At 39.2% G+C, this 25419-nt stretch overlaps 1 protein-coding gene and 1 non-coding gene across 2 annotated transcripts; both read right to left on the bottom strand.

The window, feature by feature from the left end:
- Positions 1 to 15061: 15061 nt before the first annotated feature.
- Positions 15062 to 15133, bottom strand: TRNAP-AGG (transfer RNA proline (anticodon AGG)). Its single transcript has one exon. It is a non-coding gene; the product is annotated as a tRNA-Pro (tRNA).
- Positions 15134 to 17837: 2704 nt separating this feature from the next.
- Positions 17838 to 20936, bottom strand: noc (no ocelli). The gene is made up of 2 exons (XM_017147446.3): positions 20470 to 20936; positions 17838 to 20053 (listed from the first exon to the last, which is right to left on the bottom strand). The coding sequence occupies exons 1-2, from the start codon at positions 20557 to 20559 to the stop codon at positions 18533 to 18535; spliced, it is 1611 nt and encodes a 536-aa protein (XP_017002935.2). The 5' UTR covers positions 20560 to 20936; the 3' UTR covers positions 17838 to 18532.
- Between the last annotated feature and the right edge of the window lie 4483 nt (positions 20937 to 25419).

Raw genomic sequence — 25419 nt, 5'->3', positions numbered from 1 at the left:
TTTACATGAAGCAACACTTAATTTGAAAATTATATGCAAAAGGAAGTGCAATAAATTTATAGCCATGTCGGCGAATCAAGAGAGAAACTGTGCGGCGGAGATGGAGTCGAAGTCGAAGTTGGATGCAGACTGGCCATAAACTTGTTTACCAAATGCTACCAAGCGAACCAGACCAAGTCTAGAGTCAGAGAGACAGGCCATGGAGGCCTTGGCAAAAGTGCCTCGTAAATGTTTCTATCAACTTGAAAGGCTTCTCGTAAAATTTGTGAAATGTGACCATATCGAATGCGTCCGTTTCAAGCCGACGACGCGATCCGTTTAATGTTACGCAAATTTATGTGATTTCCCCTACACAACGTTAATTGATTACCATCCGAGCATTGGGGAAATGGAAGCTGGCGATGAGGTAAATCTCCATCAGTCGGTTAATTGAATGGCTGCTCGTTTGGTAGCCCGAAGGCATGAATTTTGAATAAATTAACTTCTAGTTTGTGTGCTAACAATATTTACAAAATCAAGAAAATATTTAAAATATATTTTGTAATTAAATACAAAATAGTTTTAAAAATTATTATTTGTATGTTAGCTTTTTAAAATAACTCACTGTTTATGAAATACAGACCTTTTTGCCCTCGGCCATCAATGCAAAATCAATTTTTGATTGATTGAACCGTCACAAGAAATATAATCAGGCCAATTTACTTGTGATTTTATTCAGGGCTTAGACCCCTGACCTCCTGGCCAGCTCACTTTCCCAACCCCCAAAAGGGCAATTGCTCGCCATTCTTCGGCTAACCACAAACAATTTTGGGGTAAAATGATTACCCCTAGTCTGACATTTTACCTGGAGGAATAAAATATGCCCTTTTCCATCGGCTAGAGGATATTTTACTGCCTTCTCTCCGCCGGCTGTCTCTGCTCTGCGGTTGTCCTTTTTGCCTTTTGCCCCGTTGCGTTGCCGGCCGTCCTGTCATCGTTACTGTCTGCTTTCGGCAGGGATTTGTAATATTATGCTGTCAAGTCGAACATGCCCACTGACAGTTACCAACTGTCTGCCGGTTCCAGCTCGTCGGTTCAGTTCGGTTGGTCGCTTGACTTGAGTGTGTAAGCCGACAGTGGGTTACACCCCAATTCCACAGTTCTACAGTTCTACGTTTCCACAGCTCTACAGTTCCAGGACCGATCCGATCCACAGGAATCGACTGTCCGCTGTCGGGCGGACTGCCAATTACACTTTTTGACGCCGAGCACAATGTGTGTGCGAGTTTTTGTGTGTGCGAGGGCTTCTTGGGGTTAAGGCTGGCCAAGGGGCGTCGACTTCATCCTGGATGGCTGGATCCTGGCTGAGTTTCGGTTTGATGCTAACAAATAATGACACGGCAATTTGCAGATTTCACAGCATGCCTCATAGAGTCGAGGAGGCATGCACGAGCTTAAGTATCTACGTATCCACCACTTGAGCCCACCAGGCGAGTTAACAAAGTCAATTCAAACTTTGTTTAGCTGCTGGGCGTAGCCACTTCTCCCAGCTCTTAAGCTCCAGTTCTACATCCAGCTGATATCAGTGACAAGTCCAAGGTGGATGATGCTTTGTCTGCCATCGCCGGCGGTGCTGGCCATTGTAGATTACAAAAAAAGCTAAAATATATATTTTTAAAATTAACTCTAAATAGCTAAGATATTATTATTCCTAAGAAATCTTTGATAATGTGTCTTTTAACCATTTTAATAATCTACAGAACTTACAAAACTTTATTTTATTTTATATAACTTAATTAAAATCGCCAAATAAATATTTAATTTTAATAAGAAGTCAACTAAACAGATTGCCATTTGTTTTAGGGTTTTTTTACATTAACAAAATAATTATTTTTAAAAGAGACCTTTTTGAATAATAGCCAAATGTACTTTATAGCCAAAAGATCCTAATTTGGCATCACTTCTTTAAGGACGACCGGCTGCCAGTGTCAGTTGGCTCAGAGTCCTGCTGAGAGGAGCAAAATCAATTCGTCCACAACGTTTTAGGTTTAAAGAGCTTGACAGCCGCAGCTCGATCCTGGCAGCTGGTGGTCCAAAGTCCGCAGTCCGAAGTCCGGACTCAAGTCCACAGTCACTTACTGACGAGTGGGGCGGCAGACGACCTCCTGCCAACTTGCCTGTCAAATTTTGTCACTGGGGCGGGGCGAAGTTTGTTGAGGACGTTCTTCAGCCGACTGAATGATTGATAGCTCGAGTTCCGAGATTGGTATTAATTTCTCATTCGGAATGGGAAATATGTACCGTATTTATCTATTTGTCGGTGTAAAGTTTTGTTTCCTATACTCTTTAATAATTTTTAAATGTGTGTCCTTCTTCTGTGAAAATAAATATTAATTCTCAAATAATAATTTTAAATATAAAACGAATGACTGAACTCCTTTCCCATGAATGTAAAACCATTTCGCCGACAAAACATTGAGATGGCAAACAAACAGGCGGTATCATCATCGCCATCAAAACAATTTCATGCCACACTTCCAGTGCAAGGAGCTGCAAAAGGGCACACAAAAGATACAGATACCAAAGTGGCTTTCAGCGTTGGCGTGCATAAATTAAATGTAATGTGACATTTTTACAAAATGCACTCATTTCTCAAACATATCCGGCTCCGACAGACAGGCAGGCAGAACGAAAAATAAATATCACAAAAAAGTGCAGAAGAGGCGAATGAAAGCGAAAGAACTGACGAAGATCTGACCGAAATGAGACGCATAAATTTTCATATATGCCAGGCGAAATATTTCGCCTTAAATTAGCCTCAATTAAATGTTAATGCATTTTGACATTTTTGCTGTCGCTACCCGCCATCCGTCCCTGTCACACAGATCACAAGTCCGCCAAAGACACGAAGACAACAGCCCGAAAAAAACGAGAAATATGAATTATGATTTCGTATATATCTCCAAGTCAAGTCTTCGCGCCCCGTGTATCTGTATCTCGACTGTTGCTGTTGCTGTTCAGCTCGTCGAGTATCTGTAAGATGCACAGAGCAATTAGCGTTGATGTAGCCGCAGCAGCTGCGCCTTCATTTATCTTCCCGGCTTTTTGCCTTTGCCATCGCTTTTGCCGGGGAACGGGGTCTGACTTTGTGCGGGTTCTGCTCTTCACACAGTTGCTTTAGTTTATATTTTATGGCTGACATTTTGTTGGCAAATATGTAAATGACTTAATGACTGAAAGCCAACAGAATGTGCTGCTCTTTCATTCCTGCGCTTGTCCATATGTCTTTCTCCACTTTATACTGTTTTATTTATGTGTCGAGAGGGGGTTAAGTTGATATTTAGAACGGTGGATAAATTAATATGATGCTAGAATTATTAGGAACATCCCGTAATCAGTGAAGATTTATGCAAATTTATGCATTAAATTTTAATAAATATATATCACGCTAAGACGCAGTTATTTAGATATATTAAAAATATCTAACATTCATATTCGTCTTTCCTTCTGCCTTATCTCCCACTGACAACTGTTTGACTGTCAATCCAGCTGTCATTTCAATCAGGAATACCATTCCATAAGTACACACTATGTTCTAGCATTATCAGTTCGTTTATGAATAAAATTAACCTTGTCACACGTGAACAAACTTTGCAGATTGCGTCAAATGTCGAGTGCTTGGTTTACCTATCGCTTAAGTCACCCTCTACCTCATTCCACAAGTCACAGAATTTGAATGCGCAAATATTTTGACACAAAAATGTCAAAATGCCTAATCTTTGGACAAAGGAAAAGAAACGCTTGACAGCGATATGTCCCATTTAATTTGGAGCTATGCCTTCCAGAAATGAATATTAATACGCCGAATATATATTCACTGAATATTTATACATTTCAATCAGTTGTCGAATCAATTTAATTTTTTTTATTGGCGTCATTAATTTTTGGCGCCTCAGCCAATATGTTGTGAAATGGAATAAACCAAAAAAAAACCCAATTCGTTTGTAAACAAAATCATTAAAGGCACACTCTCCCGTAATAAAAACCTATAAATCTGAACGTACTATATATGTACTAAAAGAGCTCATAAATTACCAAGGCAATTATAAAACGCGTTCTTCTTCATCTGGTGTTGCTTGACATTTTGCACAGCTTCAGGACCGACGACAGCTCCTAGACGACGAATATGAATCGGAGACAGCCAGCGAAGGCAGTGGCCCGACCCAGTGAGAGGTTATCAAAATGCAATAAATCAGTTTGTTTAATATATTTAATAGCACGACAACACAACACCCGAACGCAGAGCACAAACGAACCCAAAGAGCTCGCACCGGACTTATAAACAGACATTAAGTCTGTTAAACACGGGAAAAATGCGCATTATACGGTGTAAATCAACTCCACGCCACCAGGCCGACGTGCAGATTTATTTCCATTTATTTAAACAAGCCAAAAAAAAAAACGAAAAAATTAAATAAAATACACAAATAAAAGTGAAATCTGGTAACTGGAAATTATGGCTACACACCGAGATAGAGCGAGGCCGTAAATCTCTTTCAGTTATTGTATGTCAAGAGTCGAGAGGAACACAGCTCGGATTGTTTGCCATAAAGCGGGATTTGTAATCAACTTTAGCCATCCGCCGAGTGTTGGAAAACAAATAGAGACACAGCGTGTTACACTTGATAAACACTGGCCGGACGGGGACGCATTATAAACAATTCTATAAAGCGGACCCAACTTGCTTATATCATATAATACATTCCGCACGGATAGCGCTGTTAAATGTTTGGCAAATATTAGCACAGTTGTTCCAGTAGAAGATGAGGAAAAAAAGGGTTACGAAAGTGCCCGACTCTGATTCGTATTTGCCAAGAGCCCAGTAGCATTCGTAGCAGCATAATCCCCGGTATTTACACCTCGCGAACAGCCCAGTGTGACAGATGATGTCCGCTGTAAATCTGCTTTACTTTTTGTATATGGCGGACACTTCAGACCGTTGAGCTGTTTGTCGCCCAAACCATAAATCATAAGAGCTGATTATTATAAGTAACAGGGTGGGGATTATCTTAGGTAAGAAAATATATTCAGATTATATTACAATTTTTATTAAAGACCAGTAAATGTTACTTTATACTTAAACTTATATCAAATGTAGGTAACAAAAGATAGGAACAAGTTACATCTGGTAAGACCACGTAGACTTAAGTTAAGTAAGGTTAGGCTATTTGTACCTAGCCGGGTAAGTACCAAAGGCCCAAAGAACCCCATTTAAGATAACGTCACTTTGTTATATCAGACAGTTTCGAAAACCTGATAACAGGAACTGCAATCGGTTAGGGTACTTAAAGGATGTAAAAGGGATTTACTTTCAATTCGTATAGTAACATTTAAACTAGAAAGGTTCCATTAGTACCATTGATCTTGTGTGTAAGCCCCAAAACAAATTGAATTCAATGAGTTCTTTGAGGTAAGACCCTAACTTAGGTGTGATAAGATTGCCACAAGGTGCAGAGAAAAAATTTCCATAATGAGGAGGGGAGAGATTACTTTAATGAATTCCGTTGCCATGAACACCAAAGCTAATGTGAACAGCTCGATTTTCGAATTGGCTTTTTAATACCCAATAATTAGCATATTCTTTTTTCCAAAGATAAGTCAACAAAGTTAAGTCCGTTAATTGAAAGTAACCCCAAGGAAACTCGAATACCCTAGCAGGCGATGGATCCATTTCATCGTAAATTTATTGCAGTTTTCCTTGCCTTTCTTTTCGACATTTCGTAATTTTTGATTGATGAGTGACTGGATGTCACTTTTGTTTCGCCGTTTTCCGATGATAAATTAATACAAGAAAAAACGGCTATTTAAGGGGGGGCCGTACGTGCCACCCACCCCACCATCGCCATCTTCATTGCGTTTTCGGTTTCGGCTCTTGTGTAACTTTGGGCCAAGCGTTTCTTGGAGCCCTGGGTCTCCTTCTCATACATAATTAGCTGTCATAAATCGTTCGGCGGGGGACGTCGGCCATCTTTTATTGTTTGCTTAATAATTTTTCAATGTGCTGTCGTGCCCACTCTCACACTCCCTGTTTGAGTCGCTTGCGTGTCTTTCTGCCAGGCCATAAATCAAATTCTGACATAGCATTGTCATTTAATCAATAATTTATAAACAATTTTTTTATAGGTTCGCATTTGGCGAGAAGAGGGCGAAGAAAAGGCCTGCAGTTTTGCGTGAGTTTAGTGTGTGCGTGGGGAATGACAGGCCTTAACCCGAATCCATTGCATGGGAAACGAATTGAAAATTCACACCTGTGAACTTTTTGTTTTTGTGCATTTATCGATTATTTATGGATACTAGAGGTCAATAATTCATCGTTTCGTTCATGCTTTTAATCGATTAAGTTGGAGGTTAGAAAAACAATATTTTTATATATTTTTGGCAACTTAAATCAAAGTTTTAGCACGTTATTAATTATTTAAATGAATTCACAACAAGGCACAAAATGTATAGAATTAGAAGTTTATCAAAATACACCTTCCCATTAAGTTAAAATAAAACGAATTTTATAATTTTTTTGAATGGTCTAAAATACAATTTTGGAAATTTTAATATTAAATTTTACAATACTATATGAACAAAAGTTGTTAAGGTACAGCATAGTTTCCTTACTTAACAGTAACTAAACTAACTGAAATTGGTCAAAAAATAAAAAGCACCATACCCAGAAAATGCCAAACTCAAAAATGAAATGTCAGAATCCCCAAGCGCCCAAAAGCTCATCAGCTTGTACAAAACAGTTAGCAGTGGACATTGACCATTTAGTGGGTTGGAAAGGGGGGTAGGCGGCAGAGGGGGGAGGTGCTGACGGCGGCGGCACTTTTTGATTTCGCTTTGCCGCTGTCGCTGCTGCTGACCAAAGCGCAAAATCACTTTTGACGTTTTTATTCTTTGTGTCGGTTGGGATTTTACTTGACTTTTTTTGGTTTCTTTCCCGTTTTTTTTTTGTTTTCTGGTCTGTCCGTTTTGTGGAGCGCGCGCGCCTCGTTTCGTTTTCATTATCCGAAGCGCGTCCAAATTCATTTCAAGTTTCGCCGCCGCCGCCGCCATCGAGTTTTTGAGGCGTCTTCAGCTGTCCAACTGTTGGCTTTTGGCATCGGGCAGCGCGTTAAGTCCAACATAAGACGACCTAAGCGTTTAAAAGCCTAAACGAATGTGCATGGGCGACAGACTGTGTCTGTATTTGTGTCCAAGACCGACCGAGTCTTAAGACACTGAGAGAAATTAAGCTCTAGATCGAATAAAAATAGAGAACTTAAGTCTCCTTAGAGTCAAAATCTGCCAAGTGGGCCACCCCTGTTCCGAAGGTCCGATTTTCATCGAACTTTTTTACTTTTCCGGTTCACAACGAAAATATAAGAACTTCATTTGAACGGTTTTGCGAAATTTTGAGTTTTACCGGAGTTATAGGGGTCAAAACATGGCATTTTTGACACTTTTTCGAAAAAGTTGCACTCAGTCAAAAATTCATAACTTCGGAACGGTAAGAGATATCTTTATGATGTTTTCACTAATCGCTCAAGAATTAATATGACTTTCCATTAAAAAATTTAAAAAAAAATTAATTTTTAGTTTTCTTAAAAATAAATTAAAATTTTTTTTTATTTTTTATTTTTTTCAGTGTTCTTCACCAGCTATAGAGTTTAAAACCATTTGAAAATGAAGTTTGATTCATTACGAAAAAGATCAAAAAAAAAAAAGAGGGGCCCGGACAAAGGTTTTTCGCAATATCGATTTGAAGAAGGGCGCACAGCGGTTTCCCATACAAAACGACAAAAAGTCCCCCATTGACAGCTGTAGTCGGCTGACGCTACGCTCGCTACGGCATGTGTTGACCAGCCAATTTTCACGAGCAAGCCGTTTTTGTATGGGAAACCGCTGTGCGCCCTTCTTCAAATCGATATTGCGAAAAACCTTTGTCCGGGCCCCTCTTTTTTTTTTTTTGATCTTTTTCGTAATGAATCAAACTTCATTTTCAAATGGTTTTAAACTCTATAGCTGGTGAAGAACACTGAAAAAAATAAAAAATAAAAAAAAATTTTAATTTATTTTTAAGAAAAATAAAAATTAATTTTTTTTTAAATTTTTTAATGGAAAGTCATATTAATTCTTGAGCGATTAGTGAAAACATCATAAAGATATCTCTTACCGTTCCGAAGTTATGAATTTTTGACTGAGTGCAACTTTTTCGAAAAAGTGTCAAAAATGCCATGTTTTGACCCCTATAACTCCGGTAAAACTCAAAATTTCGCAAAACCGTTCAAATGAAGTTCTTATATTTTCGTTGTGAACCGGAAAAGTAAAAAAGTTCGATGAAAATCGGACCTTCGGAACAGGGGTGGCCCACTTGGCAGATTTTGACTCCTTAGCCTGTAGCAAATTTTATTTTTTTAAGGCAATTTTTCTTTATAAATACAAAATTACCAAACAATTTATTTATTTAAAAATTAAGTTTATACTAGAGTTTGCCCTTATTACCAGCATATTTTTGAATCATTTTATTTCCCAGTGTAAGAGTGTCATTGGGTAGTAAAAACGAGAAACGGCAAAAATACAAAATACATAATAATCATCATCATCAACATGAGTTGGTCGACCGTTCAGCTGTCAAGTCGGCTTTTATTTTGCGCTCAAAAACTTAGACCGACTTGACAGTTGGAAGACAGTAGTGTTTATAACATCGACGTCTGTCCCACAACCACCGCCGAGCGAACAGAGTTAACATGAGTGACAGGCGGCTCAGCCAAAGAGTTAATACTGTGATTAAATGGCCAAGAGAAGAGTGCCACTGGCAGAGTGGCTGAGTGGCGGACAGATCCAGGATGGTTGGTCAAATGGTGGGCGGCCATAATGTCCGACAGCTCTGACTGGCCGACGATTTGGGTTGGGTAGAGCTATAAAGCTTTCTCAAGATACCTTTCGACTTGAGGTTTAAATTTAAAAGAAACTGAACAGTAATGAATATAATATGGGATTATACGACTTATGAAATTTCGATAGTGATTGATATCATATTTAATAAGAAATGTTTTTAGAATTTTTTATCTATTGGCTAAAAAAGGAATAAAATAATTTTTAGATTGTTAAGGAACAAACCAGTTTTTAAAAAATAATAAACCACCTCTTTCTTATTTATATTTAAGTAGCTTCTAGGGGGCTTTTTAATGATAGCTGCATAAATCTCGTAATAAAGGTATAAAAAAAAGATATTATCACAGCTCGGACTTTAACAACTCTTGGCCGAGTTTAGAAAGCAAACACGGACTATTGCTCCCTTAAATATTGTGATAAAAATGGCCAAGATCTGTAAACAACAAGTGACTAGAGATATATAATGCTGCAATCCCCACCAACTGCTCAAATCTGGCTTCAGCTCTAACAAATCCAACAAAATCTTTCAGAATCTTTTAGATGTCTGTTATCTAAATGACAGGCAGCAAGCTAACTGAATGACTACTAAATTTAGACAGATCCTCTCTAATTCAAGAACGAAAGACCTTGTCATGGGGCAGCACGACAATCACGAGACTCGACTGATAGTTTTATCTTGTTTTCCTGCGTCGCTTTATTTTCCAAATTCCTCACAAATTTTGTTTATTATCTTTGCCTCGGAAGCTAAGTAGCCTAATGCTAGTGATGTTATTAAGGAAAACACAGACGTTGCAGTCTATTGTTTATCATGACATTGTCGAAAAACACAAGTTATTTTTAACCGATTCTGAAGTGCTTGGAGGTGCTGTCATCAAAAAATAAAAACTAAACTGAAAATCGCCCGAATTGTTAGTCAAACAAATTTTTAATTGCCCATAGAAAAAATTATCACTTTAATCCGGCAGAGCTCGTAAACTTCTATGAAATATAATAAGCTGATGACAGCCGAGTCGGCTCTTGAACTCTATGAGTATGTGGCACATTAGAGCCATAAATTTTCTTTTTAATTGCTCTCCATTTAGATTAGACCAACATAATTGTGTCGTTATGAAATCAATTTCATTCCTGGAACCCAAAAAAGAAAAATACCAACGGGAAGTGACCAAATAATCAGATGCACTGGTTGTCTAGGGATCAAGATCTCAGCATATGACTTTGACGCAGTGGAAAATACTCCTAATATACAAAAATTGATTTTATGTTTCTATTCTTTAGATTTCCATAATAAAGCTAAAGTGTTTATTGATGTACTCTACAGAAGTGATTAAATTTATATTAATGTGCTCATAAAAATGGAAACAAAAAATGTCTTGAAGTGTAAAAACAACAAATCACCCGCAATGACCTCAGACACCAATACAAGACAACAAATAATAGCTCGGAAAAAACATATAAAATCTTTGTCATTTTGTTTTTGAGCAAATTAATCTTCTTATCAGCTGAAATATTTGTAATCTATGAATACTTTTCCAAAGTATATTTAGCACATCAAAAACAAAAAATATTCAAAATTCTGAAGACTATTTCATTAGCGAGTCATAAATAATGTCATAATCGCACAGTTCTGAGCAAATTTGTGTAGCCACCACCAAATGAATAATTTAAGCAAAACAAAAAAAAAGAAATAAATTCGAGGGGGAAAAAGAAAGCCAGAAGCAGCAGACTTTACAGCCCGCCAGTCGCTGAAACAATAGAATTTTAACAAGAAACATAATTTATTGCCACTTAAGTCATAAATATATTTTTAATTTCGACCAATTCACATTTACAACGCAACCAACGCCGCAACAATCGGGCTAAGATCATTTTACCCCTTTGTTGCTACCCTGTAGATAGGGTATGCTAAGAAATGGCAAATTGAAAACTTACTTTCTTCTGTGGTCATCACACAATGATTTTATAAATTTTTTGAATGAATAAAAATTAATTTTTTATACTTCTTCAAATTTAATTATTTAAATCCCTTTTGAACACAGTAATAAAACTTCGTAGCTCGCCGATTACTTATGTATATACATAAATTCGTTTATTTTTTGTATGTATAGTTTTGGCTTGTTAGTAGTCTGAAAAAGGCTGGTTAGGGGAGCGCAGAAACAAAAGAAATGAAATACGGAAAGTCTTAAATTTACGTCGCGTTGACTGTTTATTTTCCTTTTGCCGCTTTCATGAATCTTCAAGTTTATTATTGTTGTCTGTTCTGTGGAGCTTCTGCCCTTGCCGCCACTAATTCTGGTAGCCAACACAAGTTTAACACTCGAAAGGTAGTAAAAAAAATATGAAGAAAAAGCGGGCTATAAAGGGCCAGCTAATTACAAGTTGCCGCAAACACGCCCAAAAACATATGCTAAAAAGATACGCCTCACAGAATGAATAAAATAAATGCATACATGGGATAGTCGTTTATTAGACGAACCTTCTTCGCTGCATTATGTTTTTTATTATATTTTTATTTTATCATCGCCCTAATGAACAAAAGCCGAAAAGGTTTCTAAACGGCATGGAGAGGAGACAAATGTATCTCGTTTGGACGCAAAACACAAATGTTTAAAACAATAATAAATTATCTTTGTTGTTGCTGCTGGCTCTCTTTGCCTTTTATCGCTTGATAATCGCTGGTCATTAGTCATTTTGGCCTCAACCTCAAGTATTGTGTGTTTTCTATATAGCGAATGTATCTGTATCTTTGTATCTGCTGTCGGTTTCCCTCTGTCTGCCTGCCAGCCTGGGCCACGCCAAAAAGAGTAATGTGAGCAGCAGCACGGTGGCAGCTGCTGCTTTTGCTTTTGCTTTTCAGTTGCTTTTGCTGTACGCCGGTGTTGTGTTTTGCCTCTTCATTTGGAATCCGGCAATCCGGCAACCAACAGCAGCCGCTCCGTTTAATAAATCGTGTACTGTCGCCTTTTATTGTTGCGGCAATGTTTCAAATTTTATTTATTTATCTGCTGCCGCTGAATTGGCTTAATAATATGGCCATCGGACAGCAGCAACAGCCACAACGGCCACAACAAGCATCGCCAGCAGCAGGTCAAGCCCATATTTAGCAACTTCTGACTCTGACTCCCGACTATATCACACTTAACAGCCGGCTTTAGCCTATCGGCTAATTTATTTTAATCGAATCATCTGGTAAACAGAGATCGTAGAAATTCATTAACGGATTTGTCAGCGACCATTTTCGATATATCAGTTATCTGCGAGCGCTGACGTTTTTCTGCCAGTGACCTGATTTCACTAAAGCAGCCCACGTCAAGCGCACAAACCCTTCCGGACAGACGGTATTTCCTCGCCTTGGGTAATTTACAATCTAACGTAACGCAAGCAAAGCCCGCCACTGACCAGAGTCACATATATCACTGATATATCTATCAATAATATATTAGCGCCAAGCTCCCCCGAAAAATACAAAAACTTCGCGTCGGCGGTTGGCCTTTGAAGTGAGTGCCACGGCAAAATCGGCTTGGCTCAAGGTATTTCGTTTTTGTCGCTTTCCAGTTGTTTCCGCCGCTCTCAGCCGGGTTCAGGTATTCCTCTGGGTGGCTAGTCGGGTGCAATAATAATCACAGCTGAAGAATTTATGCCGCGACTTCAGTTGGAAGGCCTTGCAGGGCCATAAATTCTCAGCGCGATTTAATATATTTTTTTTCATTACATATATTTGTTTATAGATACCAATGGACGTATATTTTATTTTTTCATTCTCCTATCATATTTTATTCCCTGTTTCCCGGCTGTAATTTATGGCTTTGCGTTCTTTGTAGTATCTTTAAAGGCTTTAAATAAAAAAGGTTGGCGATATAACTCAAAATATATATTAGTTACAAAAAAAATATTAAATATTATTGAATTAAAATAGTCTTTTAAATTCTAAGTCCTATCTCCATTCCATATCCGCCACTTTACTATGTCGTCTTGTTTTCCCCGCCCCAAACAAATCCGAAATAAATGCCTACCGAGTGCCCGTTGACAGTTGTCGTTGTGTCAGCTACAAATGTCATTTTCAAAAACATTTTACACAAAATCACAAAAAGAAAGAAAAGAGATGCAAAATGAAAAAGATGGGCGATCCCAGGCAACCGCCCATATAATGTAAGATAATATGGAATGTGAAGGGGATGTGTGAGTTTTGTTTGTGGAGCCCAGAGGGAAAGTGTCAAACGCAACATTATGAAAATGACACGAGGAAGCCATAAATATTAAAACAAAGCAGGCTAACAGCAGCAACAATGTCACAACACAGCATGGGATATTCGGAGAGGAGGGATACTATGGACCGACTCGCAGCGGGGGCGTGAATTTCACAGAAAAAACACAAAAAAAAACAAAAATCCGAAACAAGACTACGGAAAATTATTAAGGAGTTGACAGTTGACAGTGGGCACACAGACTTAAAGATACAAATGTATCCGCTAGTCACTTACGAACAGTGGGCCCCCGCTGGATGTCACATCTGTGTCACTTTACGCATGATTGACGCCCCAAATGGGTGTGCCGCCCCAAGAGGCCGGCAATTCGAGCTGAGAATACGAGAATACGAAAAATTGTAATGACTTTCGGTGTAATTTATAACAAAACTGTTAATTAGCTGCGACGACAACACTGACATCAGTCAGCTGCTGTTGTTGTTTGATTTATTGCCAACATGCGAGCGGGTCTCGCCACCTATTAGAACAAGTCCCCGAACTCTTTGGGGATGGAATGTGGCAACAAGTTCCCTATTTTTGGATCCTTCCTAGCGATCTCTAACTGGAGAGTCAATTTATTATAAAATTTCATTTATAATTATAAAATAATATCAATTTTCCGTGTTGAAACATAAAATTTAAAAATATGCATAGAAAAATAAATAACCATTAATGAGTACGAGAATAATCAGCTTTCATAATGGCAAAGTTCGCGAGCACTAACCTCAAGGACCTGTTCACCAGCTAATCTCAAACGACACTTCATAAATCATTAAATAAATCACCGAATCTTAACCTGCCAGTGCAATACTATATCAATCTGCCGAGCGAAATCACAGCACTGAACAGCTGTCCGCATTGTATAGGGCCACAAATAATTCTCCTGCAATCTCAGTAAACTATTTATATATTATTTATGAGCGATTGCTCGGTTTAGCGGAAATGAAGGCAAGTATACTGCGTAATCTGAAAACTAGCGAAGTCAAAGACAAAGTATTTAATGAATCTTAGAGAAAAACAGAAATAATTTTTATTTCTTTAATAACATTCCTATAATTTTCCATTTCTTTATTTTGATTGTAAATTTTCTTGTCGTTTAATCTTAAACATCTCTATATACGTACGTCTCGGGCAATAAAATCGGTTATACGACTTTATGGCAATAACCATACGACAACTTGTCAGTTCTAAGGTGCCAATAAATAAAAAGCCGACCAAAATCACAAATGAAAGAAAAAATCAAGATTTTAATATTTTAGCCGAACCTCCAAATACTCTTTTGGATAAGATTAATCCAATATTTTTAAATAATGAATAGTCTTATATTAAATGTATGAAGTGAATACATAAGTATAACAATAGAAAATATATTATTAGATTCTTTTTCCGAGATTTTTTAAGCAACTGCGAAACGTAAAAAGCCACTTCACATACTCTTAAAACAAATCACAACCACTGATTAGACTTAATTTTCACGTGGCCATAAATTTAGACAGGGGCCAGCCCCAAAGTCACAAGATACCATAAAAATTTTGCCACAGTATAAGCTTTGCCATATATTTTTATATTTATGACTTTAAATAGCCCGATTATTGCAGAGTATTAATAATTATGACTCAACTTCTGATAGCTTGCATGGCTGGTTCTAAGTGCTGCAATAAATCGATAGAATACGGAATGACTCTGAATTATTTATCAACCTGTACAATAAAATCATCCTTTATAATTAATCCTTGATCCTTATTAAAAAATGTCACTAGTTATGTATTTTACTTGTTAAAATGCGACCGATTAATGAGAGTTCAACTGATTAATGAAAAGATAAAGCTTTATTTCGGAGACTAACGCCATTATAGACAAACAAATACACAAAATAAGATTTAAAAAAAAAAAACAAAAAATTTCTTTGACTTGGGCTCGTCCGGGATTTGAACCCGGGACCTCCCGCACCCTAAGCGGAAATCATACCCCTAGACCAACGAGCCAGTTGAACGGAGGCCGCCAAACCGGCAACTTCAGTGCGACGCAAGATCTCTTGGAGCGAAGACGAAAGAGAAACCATTTGGAGTCGAAGACCCCCTCTTTTCCCCTTGCTCTATAATCAAAGCCATACTATTTTTAACAAAAAGTGGCCGAGTCTGTTGTTGATTTGGTTTTTGGTTTTGGTTTTCTGCTGCTGTGGCCGCTTTTGATGTTGTTTTTGTTTTTGCGCTGCTGTTTGGAGGCGCCGGGCGAGTGTTGACATCCAAAACAAATTGTCCAACATGGACAGCATGGCAAAACAAAGAAATATGATGCATGTAAATAAATTCAATTTGGAAAGACAGAAACACCGAGTCAGACAATCAAAGCGTTTTACTGACGTAGTTTTTAACGGAAACCAACATTATTAGTAATATATCAAACTTATTAAGAGGGCGGTAGAAATATAATATTTATCATATCCCTTTCCTAACCACTTTTAAGATATGAATTTTACTTTCCAAATGATTTTAAGGAATAAGTCCAAATCGGAAAGATTATATATTTAAATAATGTCTTGGTATGCAGACTTCTTATTTATAAAGACTGGTAATGTTAAAAATATTTCTTATTTAATTCCTTATCGCATTAAATTAATAAACACTTTTGGCAATTTATTGGGTTTTTAAAATAATGACCGAAGCCAAATACTTTTGGGGTTTGCATAATTTTTCTTGGTATGCGATAAAAACTGCTCCACAAAACACAAATCCCTCAGCAATCTGAAATCAACAACTCGCACTTCGGCACTTCATTTGCCAACGCTGATTGCTGAGTATTGATAAGTCTACCCCCTTGCGACCCCCGCTCCTGCGGAAAAACATATTCCCACATTCGTATTGGGGCCAAGCGATTTTTGTGTTCGCATCGAATCAAAATCAAATCAGAAACAAATCAGAAACAACATTCAAGTGGGTCGAAGGGGGAATGAAAACAGACATTGAAAGAATCAACTGGAAATTGAAACAATTGAAAAAACGCTGTCGTTGAGCGTTTGACAGCTGAATGCGATAATTTCAAATCAAATAAATTGAATATTGTCACAATTAATTTATTTATGAGATACACTCGAAATATCGCCATTGATTTTGATTGTTGCTGTTGCTGATTGTCGCTTGAGTTTGAGTTGTCTGGTTGGTCTGAGATTTTGATATTTCTAAAGCATATTGTTTGTGAATAATGTTTGTCATTTGGCTTTGTCAGCAAATTTTTATTGTACGTACATATATATATATATATGCATTGCTTATTCGAGTCGCTCATTGAATGGCAATTGATTTTGGTTACATACATTGTTTGTACAAATGTGATTTTTATTGATTTTTAATTTTCAGCTTGGGTGTTTTATGGCTGTTGCCGGCGACTGTTTTATTAAGGCTTGCCCAATCAAACCTTTCCCTTCTCCACCCCTCATGAATTTCAAATTCGATTTTGATTTGATTTTTTAGGCTGAATTTGAATCGCTGCATTCAAAATGAATGCGCTTGAAATGCAAAAGGGAATGCAAATAAATTGTAATAATCATTGGAATTTCAAATGTGTAGATCTAGAAAATAAACAAGAGGGAACGTTATAGTCGGGTGCCCCGACTATCAGATACCCGTTACTCAGGTAAAGGGAGTGCGAGGGAGATGGAGATAGAGATAGAAAACGTTGATCACGCATAACTTTTTAACGAATGGTCCGATTTGAAAAATTTCTTCTACATTTCGATAGGTATTGATAAACACAATAAAACTGCATTTTTACTTTTCCAAAATATTAAAATTTTTAAAATCGTATATAAGCGATGGTGGGCGTTAGAGGGGGCGTGGCACCATTTTGAAACAAACTTGCGCTGCGTAGGAATTCCTAGAATCTGCATGCAAAATGCCAATCTTCTAGCTTCTATAGTTTCCGAGATCTCAGCGTTCATACGGACAGACGGACAGACAGACAGACGGACAGACGGACAGACGGACATGGCTAGATCGACTCGGCTAGTGATCCTGATCAAGAATATATATACTTTATGGGGTCGGAAACGCTTCCTTCTACCTGTTACATACTTTTGCACGAATCTAGTATACCCTTTTACTCTACGAGTAACGGGTATAATAAAACAATTTATAAAAATAAAATGCTTTCAATTATTTATTTCGTTACCTCATATCCCGAAAAAGTTTAAAATTTGTCCTTCATTTTCTATAAATGGCTCGATTCTTAAAAACAAAATTCCTCAAAAGTTCTTTCAGATTACGGCTTAGAAATAAAGCGAATTATACCACGATAAGGCTAGTGGAATTTGCCACTCAAGCTTATGTAAATATAATTGAAAACCGAGCAGGGTATTATCAACCATATTTACGACCCATTAGTGAGAAAGCCAAACCATGCGATGTTGATAGCTGAAAAAAACATTATTGCCCCAAGTAAAATGGTTCCATCTGTAAAAGAGTTTGCTTCGAAAGAAAAGAGTTTTGATTTGTATTTTTAAAAATGGTTTTCTCTTGTATATTTCTCAGTTTTATACGAATGTGTTTGCATGTAGTTTAAAGTACTTTTGTTTGATATTCCGTGGCTTCTTGTGTAGATCGTGTTGTGGCTTTTGCGTACATCAAGGAGTAAATAGCAAATCTAATTTAATATTTATAGAATTTACACACAGTACATATTTATATGAAATATTCATTTTTATTTTCCGTATTTATTTTGTTTGTTTTTTTTTGTCATTTTCTTTTTTTTTTCTCTGATTGGTTGTATTACAAATATTCATTATGCTTAATTTACATATAAGTTGACTTAAAGAACATTATTTCAATTGTTGGTTTTGTTGTATGCTTGTAGATAATCGTAATAATAGTTAATAGAACTTAAGGCGAACTAAAACTAAAACAATGTTTGAACATCTCAGCAATGGGTTCGTCGTTAACAAAATTGGAAGTTGTAGAATGTGTTCTGGCTAAGACTTAAAAAACTTTGGTTGAACTTTGAGAACAAATAAGAGTGAGTGAACTTCCTGTTTGCTGCTGCACTTTTTACCTAACGATTCGATTACTGTAGACATTTAGGGTGAAAGAAGAGGTGATCCTGCTATTTTTGCGGCTGCTACTGTTTTTTTTTAGGTGGTTGAATATTTTCCGTTTGCGAAACTTAAGTGTAACTAGCGCTCTTTAAACTACAGTTTAGTATCACAGAATAGCGCAAAAGCCAGAGATGTGTCAGCCTTTGCAATCGTGTTTGTGTGTTTTTTTTGTTTTGTTTTCTATGAAATTATCTCAAACAGGGTCTTGGAAATGGGTGCTAACCCTCTCGTCCTATATCTCTGGTTGTTTTTCTTCAGTTTTATCCATTTTTGGTATCTAACTTTTGTGAAAGTCACTTCACTGATGAGCTGCTCCCATGCGCTGGCCGTACATGGCATATGGCGAGTAGTAGGGTCCCAGAGCAGCTGCCGCAGCCGCTGCGGCCGGGTTGAAGGCTCCAGCGGCGCCGAAGGGCGAGGGTCCTCCGCCCATGGCGCCCGGCGGTGGCTTGGCATAGGGATGATACCTCGCCGCTGCCGCAGCCGCGGACATGGGACTCAGTGGGGGCGTTGGATAGCCAGCCCTCAGAGCCGATGGCGGGAATAGGGTGCCCAGCAGCGATTGAGCCTGGGACTGGGCCAGAGCAGCCGCGGCGGCCGCCGGATCCGAGAGATTGCCGGTGTGGGTGCGCAGGTGGGAGAAGAGCTCGTCGGAGGTCTGGAAGCGCTTGCCGCAGTAGGCATCGCCCACCACCCAACTGCAGACGTAGGGCGCTGAACGGGCTGCCGCCGCATTGGCCGCCGCCGCAGCGGCTGCCTGGGAGTAGGGGTGAGCTGGGGGCAGACCGGCGGCACTGGCCATGGCCAAGCCGTACTTCTGGTGCTCGCACTGGGTGCAGCCGGCGGGACAGGGGGCGCCCATCAGCATCTGTTGCGTGTGCGCCGAGTAGGGGCATCCCTGGCAATAGGGATCCTTGCAGACGGGCACGATGGCCTCTCCGCCTGCCGGGGTCTTGATGCGCTGGTAGCTGATGTACGGATTGGGCTGTCCGGCAGGTCCTCCTCCTGGAGCTCCGCCCTGGTAAACGCCGTTGGCTGCCACCGCCAGCATGGCGGCGTGATGGTGTGAGAATCCTCCGGCGAACGGTGGCCGGAAGGCGGGATTCGCGTGCTGCTCCATGCCGGGCGGACAGCAGAGGGCGGACAATGGGTTCAGGCCATAGGGTCCGGCGGCCTTGTAAGCCGCCGCTGCTGCCGCCGCCGCCGCCGCGGCCATGCTGCTCATCTCCTTGGGATGCTGGGCGGTGCCGTTGGCGTTGTTCAGCACCTCCATTCCAGAGCGGACGATAGGACTGGCGCCGCGCTGCGAGGATCCCGACGGGGAGACTGTCTTGCGGCTGGACGATGAGTCGTGCACCGATATCTCCGCCTTGTCCGTGGGCGTGGCATTCGACTTGCTGCGCGACGGTACTCGCTCCTGGGCGGACGAGGAGTTCTTGGAGCTGGGGCGCATGGGCTCAGACTCCAGCGAGGAGCTGCTCTTGAAGGAGTTCTGGTTCTGGTGGCTCAGCACATTCGTCTCGTAGGGCTTGAAGGCCAGTTTGATTTCGCCGGTGCTGGTATTTCCCAGACTGTTGCTGGTCGCGGTGGAGCTGATCGGTGTGCTGGACTTGGGCGATTTGGCCTGGCCGGAAGGCGATTTGGCAGCCGAGATCTCAGCACTGCTCGAGGAACTCGACGAGTTCGACGACGAGGAGCAGGCTCCGGGCTTTGTCTTGTTCTTGTCCATCGCCAACAGGGGCTTCACCGCCGACGAATCGGCTCCAATCTGGGAGCAGGTCTGTGCGAGCAGAGCCAAGGGACTCTTTTTGGCGTCCATCTGTGGTAAATAAAAAAAATAAAAGAAATGTTTTAGTTTTTTGGTTTTCACTAAAATTTTTTTTTGTCTTCTATCTATCTGCATTTTTTTATATTTTTATTAGCAACTGTTTTTTTATATTAATTTCTAAGACTTTTTCATATGACTACCATCAAAAATTCGTGTTTGCACTTTTCGAAATTTTAAATTTAAGTCTGTAAAAATTTGTAAGTTTGTTGTAGAATTCTTTTTTATCAAAAATAGCTTTACAAGAATTTAAAATCGAATTTGTTGATATTAATACTTCAAAAAATTTTATGATTTTACGTTTTCAACATTTTAAAAACTTGTTTTTTTTAAACATTTTTTTTATTCCAAAAAATGTTCTCAGCCTATCTGAATTTTTTCAGATTGTTTGCTTTTTAGTCAATACTAACCGTTGTTGGCAATGGGGCCAGATAATCCGGTTGAAGGTACTGGTTGTTACCGATGGTAACAACGCCGCCGCCTCCTTCCAAGACAACCATTTTAGTTGCTTAGTGTGTTTTTGCAAGGGTAATCCACTGAAGTTGCGAGACAAGGCTACAAATGTGTAGCTTTGCTTCTCGGCGTCGATGAGGTTAATCCACAGAAATGCGTCGGCAAACACGTAGGTAAATCCAAATAAAATCGGTGATTAGCACTTGTAGTTTTCAGCAGAGAATTAAACTCTGGTCTGTGTAGCACTTTTTGTTGCTGGCCAAGCGTTTTGGGTTTTGGCTCTGATTTCACTTTTCACTCGAAACGAAACACTCTCGATCGGAGACACCGCAGTTGACTGGGTATGTTTGATTTTTGCTTTGGGTTTTTCTTGTGTCACTCGAATGGCTTTCAGGTTTTTCCGAACACGTCTGAACGCTGCGAAGTCAAAATTCGAATTGAATCCAACGAACGCGGCGGCGAGTGTAGCTGCCCTCGCAGCGAAGCGCCCGCTGGAGAGAGCGCTCTCTCCGCTCTCTCGCTCTCCGGCGAGCAGCGCTGCACACTCTCGCTTGCTGCAGGCGTTAGAGGAGCGCCGCCTGCTGTGCGCGAGCGGGATGCACTGCGTATAATTTTCAAATATGGCGTACTTTTTGCCCAATCACAATCGCATGCGCTTTGCAATGGAAGCCAAGACAGGTTTTCCGCTCCCGCTCTCGCGCTCTCTCACTCTCTGGCTCTCTGCAGCAAGGCAAAGACTTGAGGCCAACGTGACGGCTGAGTAATCATATGGTACTTGTAGTCTTGGGCTGCAACACGGCAACACTCGTCGAGAGAGCAACAGTTGAGCGCGGAGAGCGCCGCTCAGTGGCATTGTTGTTGCTGTCGCTTTGGGGGCACATTAATTTTATCTTGGCACATATGTCACGCTCACTCTCCCGCTCTCTGCCTCTCTGGGGGGGGGAACCTTTTCTTGATGGGGCTGTCAACAGCAGCAGCGCGGCGGCAGAGACGCGGCAGAGGCCTCATTGTCTTCGCACCGAGATTTGTTGCTCGAAAAAGCAAACCACTCAACACTTAAACACACTCTTCAACCATTTCCATCGCCTCGCTTCGCTCGTTTTAATGTCATATAAAAATTAATTTGTTTGTCGCTCTCCCGCTTTACCAGTCTTTCTCTCTCCTTCCCTACTCCACCTTCCCCCACCCCACACACACAGCTGTTGTTGTGGCCTTTGTTTAGCGTTTTTCGATTAACTTCTGCGGTTGGTTTTCCCTCTTCTTTTTTTTTGTGGCTCCTGTTTCGCTGTTTAAGTGGAAATCGTTGTTTTGTTGTCGCGTCGAAAAGTTTTTCCAAGCAATTTTTCCTCTTTCCCCGGTGTGTGTGTAATTAATCTGCACATATCAAACAAACGAACGTGTGTTGTATTGTGGTGTGTTGCACTCCGAAAGTTGGTAATAGTTTAATGGTTTGGTTAACTTCGCTGCATTCTTAATCGCTCCACAATTGGATTGAATTTTGCAGTTAGCACTTGCCTCACTTATTTATTTGAATTTCGCACGAACGTTATAAATTATTTAGCGGGTTGCTTGTTTTTAGTGCAATTATTTCATTGTGCCTGCACACAAAAAAATTTGCTTGGTAAAATTGACCAACAAAGATAGTTACGTAACTATTAAAATAGTTACGTGTATTTTGTTTTTGCTTTGGGTTTGTGTCTTTGCTAATTGTGTGTATTTTGTTGTTGTGAAATGACTATTTACTTAGTAAAATTGACAATTTTGCTGGTTGGGGCCTGTTTGACAATTATTACAGTTGATTTTACCAAGTTTTTTTTTTGTGTGTGGTTTATTGCGAAACGAGGCTGAATAAATAGTAAATTATTTCCATATTAATTGTAATTATTCTACCAGCTGCGTTCAAAATAATTCCAATTTCGCATTCATTTAATTGATAAATATTTTATAATACATTGTTAAATTTTAAATAGTAATAATTAAGCTATTTATTTAGAAAGGAATTTGAAAAAATGTGAGCACTAATCACTTTTCCTAGATATTTCTTACTACACTCAGAAAAAAAATCGCCCTAAATTTTAGAAAATCGCCATACTTTGAAAATCGCCTTGAAATTCAGAAAATATTTCTATTTTTCAGAAAAATTTTTCTAAATAATAAGAAAAACTTACCCTGATTAAATCAACTCCTCTTGTTATCCACTTTTAGAAAAATGTTCTGTTATTCAGAAATTTTTCTTTCAAACTAAGAAAAAATCGCCTTACATTTTAGGAAATTGGCCAATCGGTAGCCTAGGGGTCTAATGCGAGCGGATTATTTGTTTTCTACGCTTTTATTCGGAAGCGTGTGTTCGATCCCACGTCGAGGCGGACATTTTTTGCGTCTTTATTTTTTTTTTTTTGGCGCATTAAAATGTATACTTTAATACAAATAAGGATTTAGGTAAGCTAACACACACATAATGGATAAATAAGAGTATAAACCTAGAACCCAAGAGAACAGAATGAGAATGTTCTTTGTACAGCGTCTCTCGTGATGCTTCCCTGGCGCAGCTAGTAGAGTGTTTGACTGCAAACTGTGAGGTAAGGGGTTCGAATCCCGCGAGCGACCAAAATGTTTTTCTCCAGATAGTAAGTTATTTGATTTTTATGTTTATCATTAATAAATAATATAATAATTTCAGTTATTATTTCAGTTACAATTTAAGATTAAAAGTGTGTTTATGTACAAGCATCGTGACGTCATCCATGTGTTTAAATAGAGGAGAGAAAAATAAGTTGAGAAACGAGAACCCCAACAACAACACCCCACACCGACAGAGGGGTGGAGTCGGCATAACTCCCGATTCCCCGATTTTTTTTTCTTCTTCTTATTCAATTTTGCAAAAACTAACCCTAAATTTTAGAAATTTTTTTTTTAGATTTTAGAAATATTTTTTCTAAAAGGCAAGGCGAGCTGCCTTTGGCTTAAAAAGTATGGCGATTTTCTAAAATTCAGGGCGATTTTTTTTCTGAGTGTAGATTAAGAACATTTGGTCTCGTGACCTAATCGATATTAAATATACCTCAAAAATCCTAGCAAAATCCATTGGTCTTACCAAAACGAAGTATTAAGATGCTTACATCAAGCCCAAAGGGGATTTTTGGGAATATTTCCCTTTCGGAAATGTTACCTAATCACTAGGCTGAGTGTTAAGACCCCTTCAAAGCCCCTGCAAGTAAATTAAAATCTGTGTAAATATGGACGATAAGCCGAGACCAAGAAGCGACAGTTTTAATCCCGATTTAGAGTATTTAGACATTTTTCGATGGGAATTCCTAAGCCGAAACCCGGCAGCAAATACCTGCGATGTGTCCAAAACAGGTAGAGGAAACTCTACCGACCTTCGGCGAAAATGATGGATTTATTAGGTAAGAGCGTGCTGCGATACTTTACGATCCAGCTTAGACATAATTTGCGGTTTTGCGTGCAGAGCGCAGCAACAAAGCGAAAAAAGTGCGCAAAGTGTTGCCAAAATAATGTATATGTATATTCTGGTACAGTGTTACAGGGTTAGAGAGTTTACGCACACGTTCCCCAGCATTTTCCTTTATTATTTGTTATTTTTTATGGCCACTTTGTCAGCGTCATAAATTCGCTGCTCCTGTATGTGAATTATTTACTAGCAAATTGCGGGAGTGGGCCGAAGGCAGCCTCGAAACCAGTGGCTGGGGGTGTCATATAAATAATACAAAAATATTATAAATTACACGAAGCCAAAGGAATTGCCAGGCGGAAGTGCGGAACACCTTGATACCGTGACTAAAGCGATTTGCTTTCAGACTAATGCTCACCCTGGAGCATTTTGGCGTTGATAACTTAATTTTATGTAAAGAGAAGTCTTAGCAAGGTTAATACGAGTAACAAACATTTTAGCCTCTTAATGGTTAAATTACTTAATGGCTCAAAAAAGTTTAAACTAAAAAATTACGATAATAAATGTATACATAAAAACTACAAATAATGTTGGGGTTTTTTCCAAGATCTTTTGGATCAAAAAATATTTAATTTTATATAAGAATTTTACAAGGATTTCAGAACTCGACTACCCTAGAAATTTCCGCAGAAGTCGTAAAGGAAAAGCGCAGAGAGATATTCAGATGTAGTGGGAGAAATTTGTAGCCGCGAAAACATTTATATGAGGAATATAAAAAGGAAGTAAACGTGGAAGCCACAAAAACAACAAACGGGGGGCCGGCGGAGGCAGCACATAAAATTAACCACATATTTCTTCATTTTTATGGCATTTATTATCACAGAAATGTTTGTGTGATAAAAGCGAAGCAGCGCAAAAGGCGAACGACGATGAACGACGACGATGGCGGCGCAGTCATAAAAATGCAGCCATTTACCTTTTGATTTATGCACAACAGTGGGAGGTGGGTGGAAATGGGTGGTGGGTGGTGGTGCGAGAATGGTGAGCGGTGGGTGGGTTCGCCTGTGGCACTGTGGTTGGGGGCACGCATGCACAACAACTGCCGAGCAAAAGGAGCGAAAAATAATGCAATAAATTTGACATTATCTCCGGCAATATGAAGGTATATATTTCCGTGAAGTGGTTGGTAAGGGAAAGTCGTTTAACTGTCTGCGGATTTTCAGTTGACTTACGCACGAAGAAGAAGAAGCCCCAACCGATCCACGATAATTGCTTTATTTCGCCTTCTGAAGAACCTTTCCCCCAGTCATAAAACGGCTATCTGGCCAGACATATTTTATCCTGTTTGGGATAGGAATATATGAGTAATAATACCAAGAAAATAATTACTTTGAAGATTTCGGTTTTATTTTACCATTGACTTATTAAAAATTTTAAAAAAATGCGTTCAAAGTTTGAATTTTAAACATTCCCATTGAATTTTATATTTATTAAT

The sequence above is a fragment of the Drosophila takahashii genome, chromosome 2L, assembly GCF_030179915.1.
Source record: "Drosophila takahashii strain IR98-3 E-12201 chromosome 2L, DtakHiC1v2, whole genome shotgun sequence".
Taxonomy (NCBI): Eukaryota; Metazoa; Arthropoda; class Insecta; order Diptera; family Drosophilidae; genus Drosophila; species Drosophila takahashii.
The sequence above is the reverse complement of the archived record's forward strand: the minus strand, read 5'-3'. Positions and strand labels throughout refer to the sequence as shown.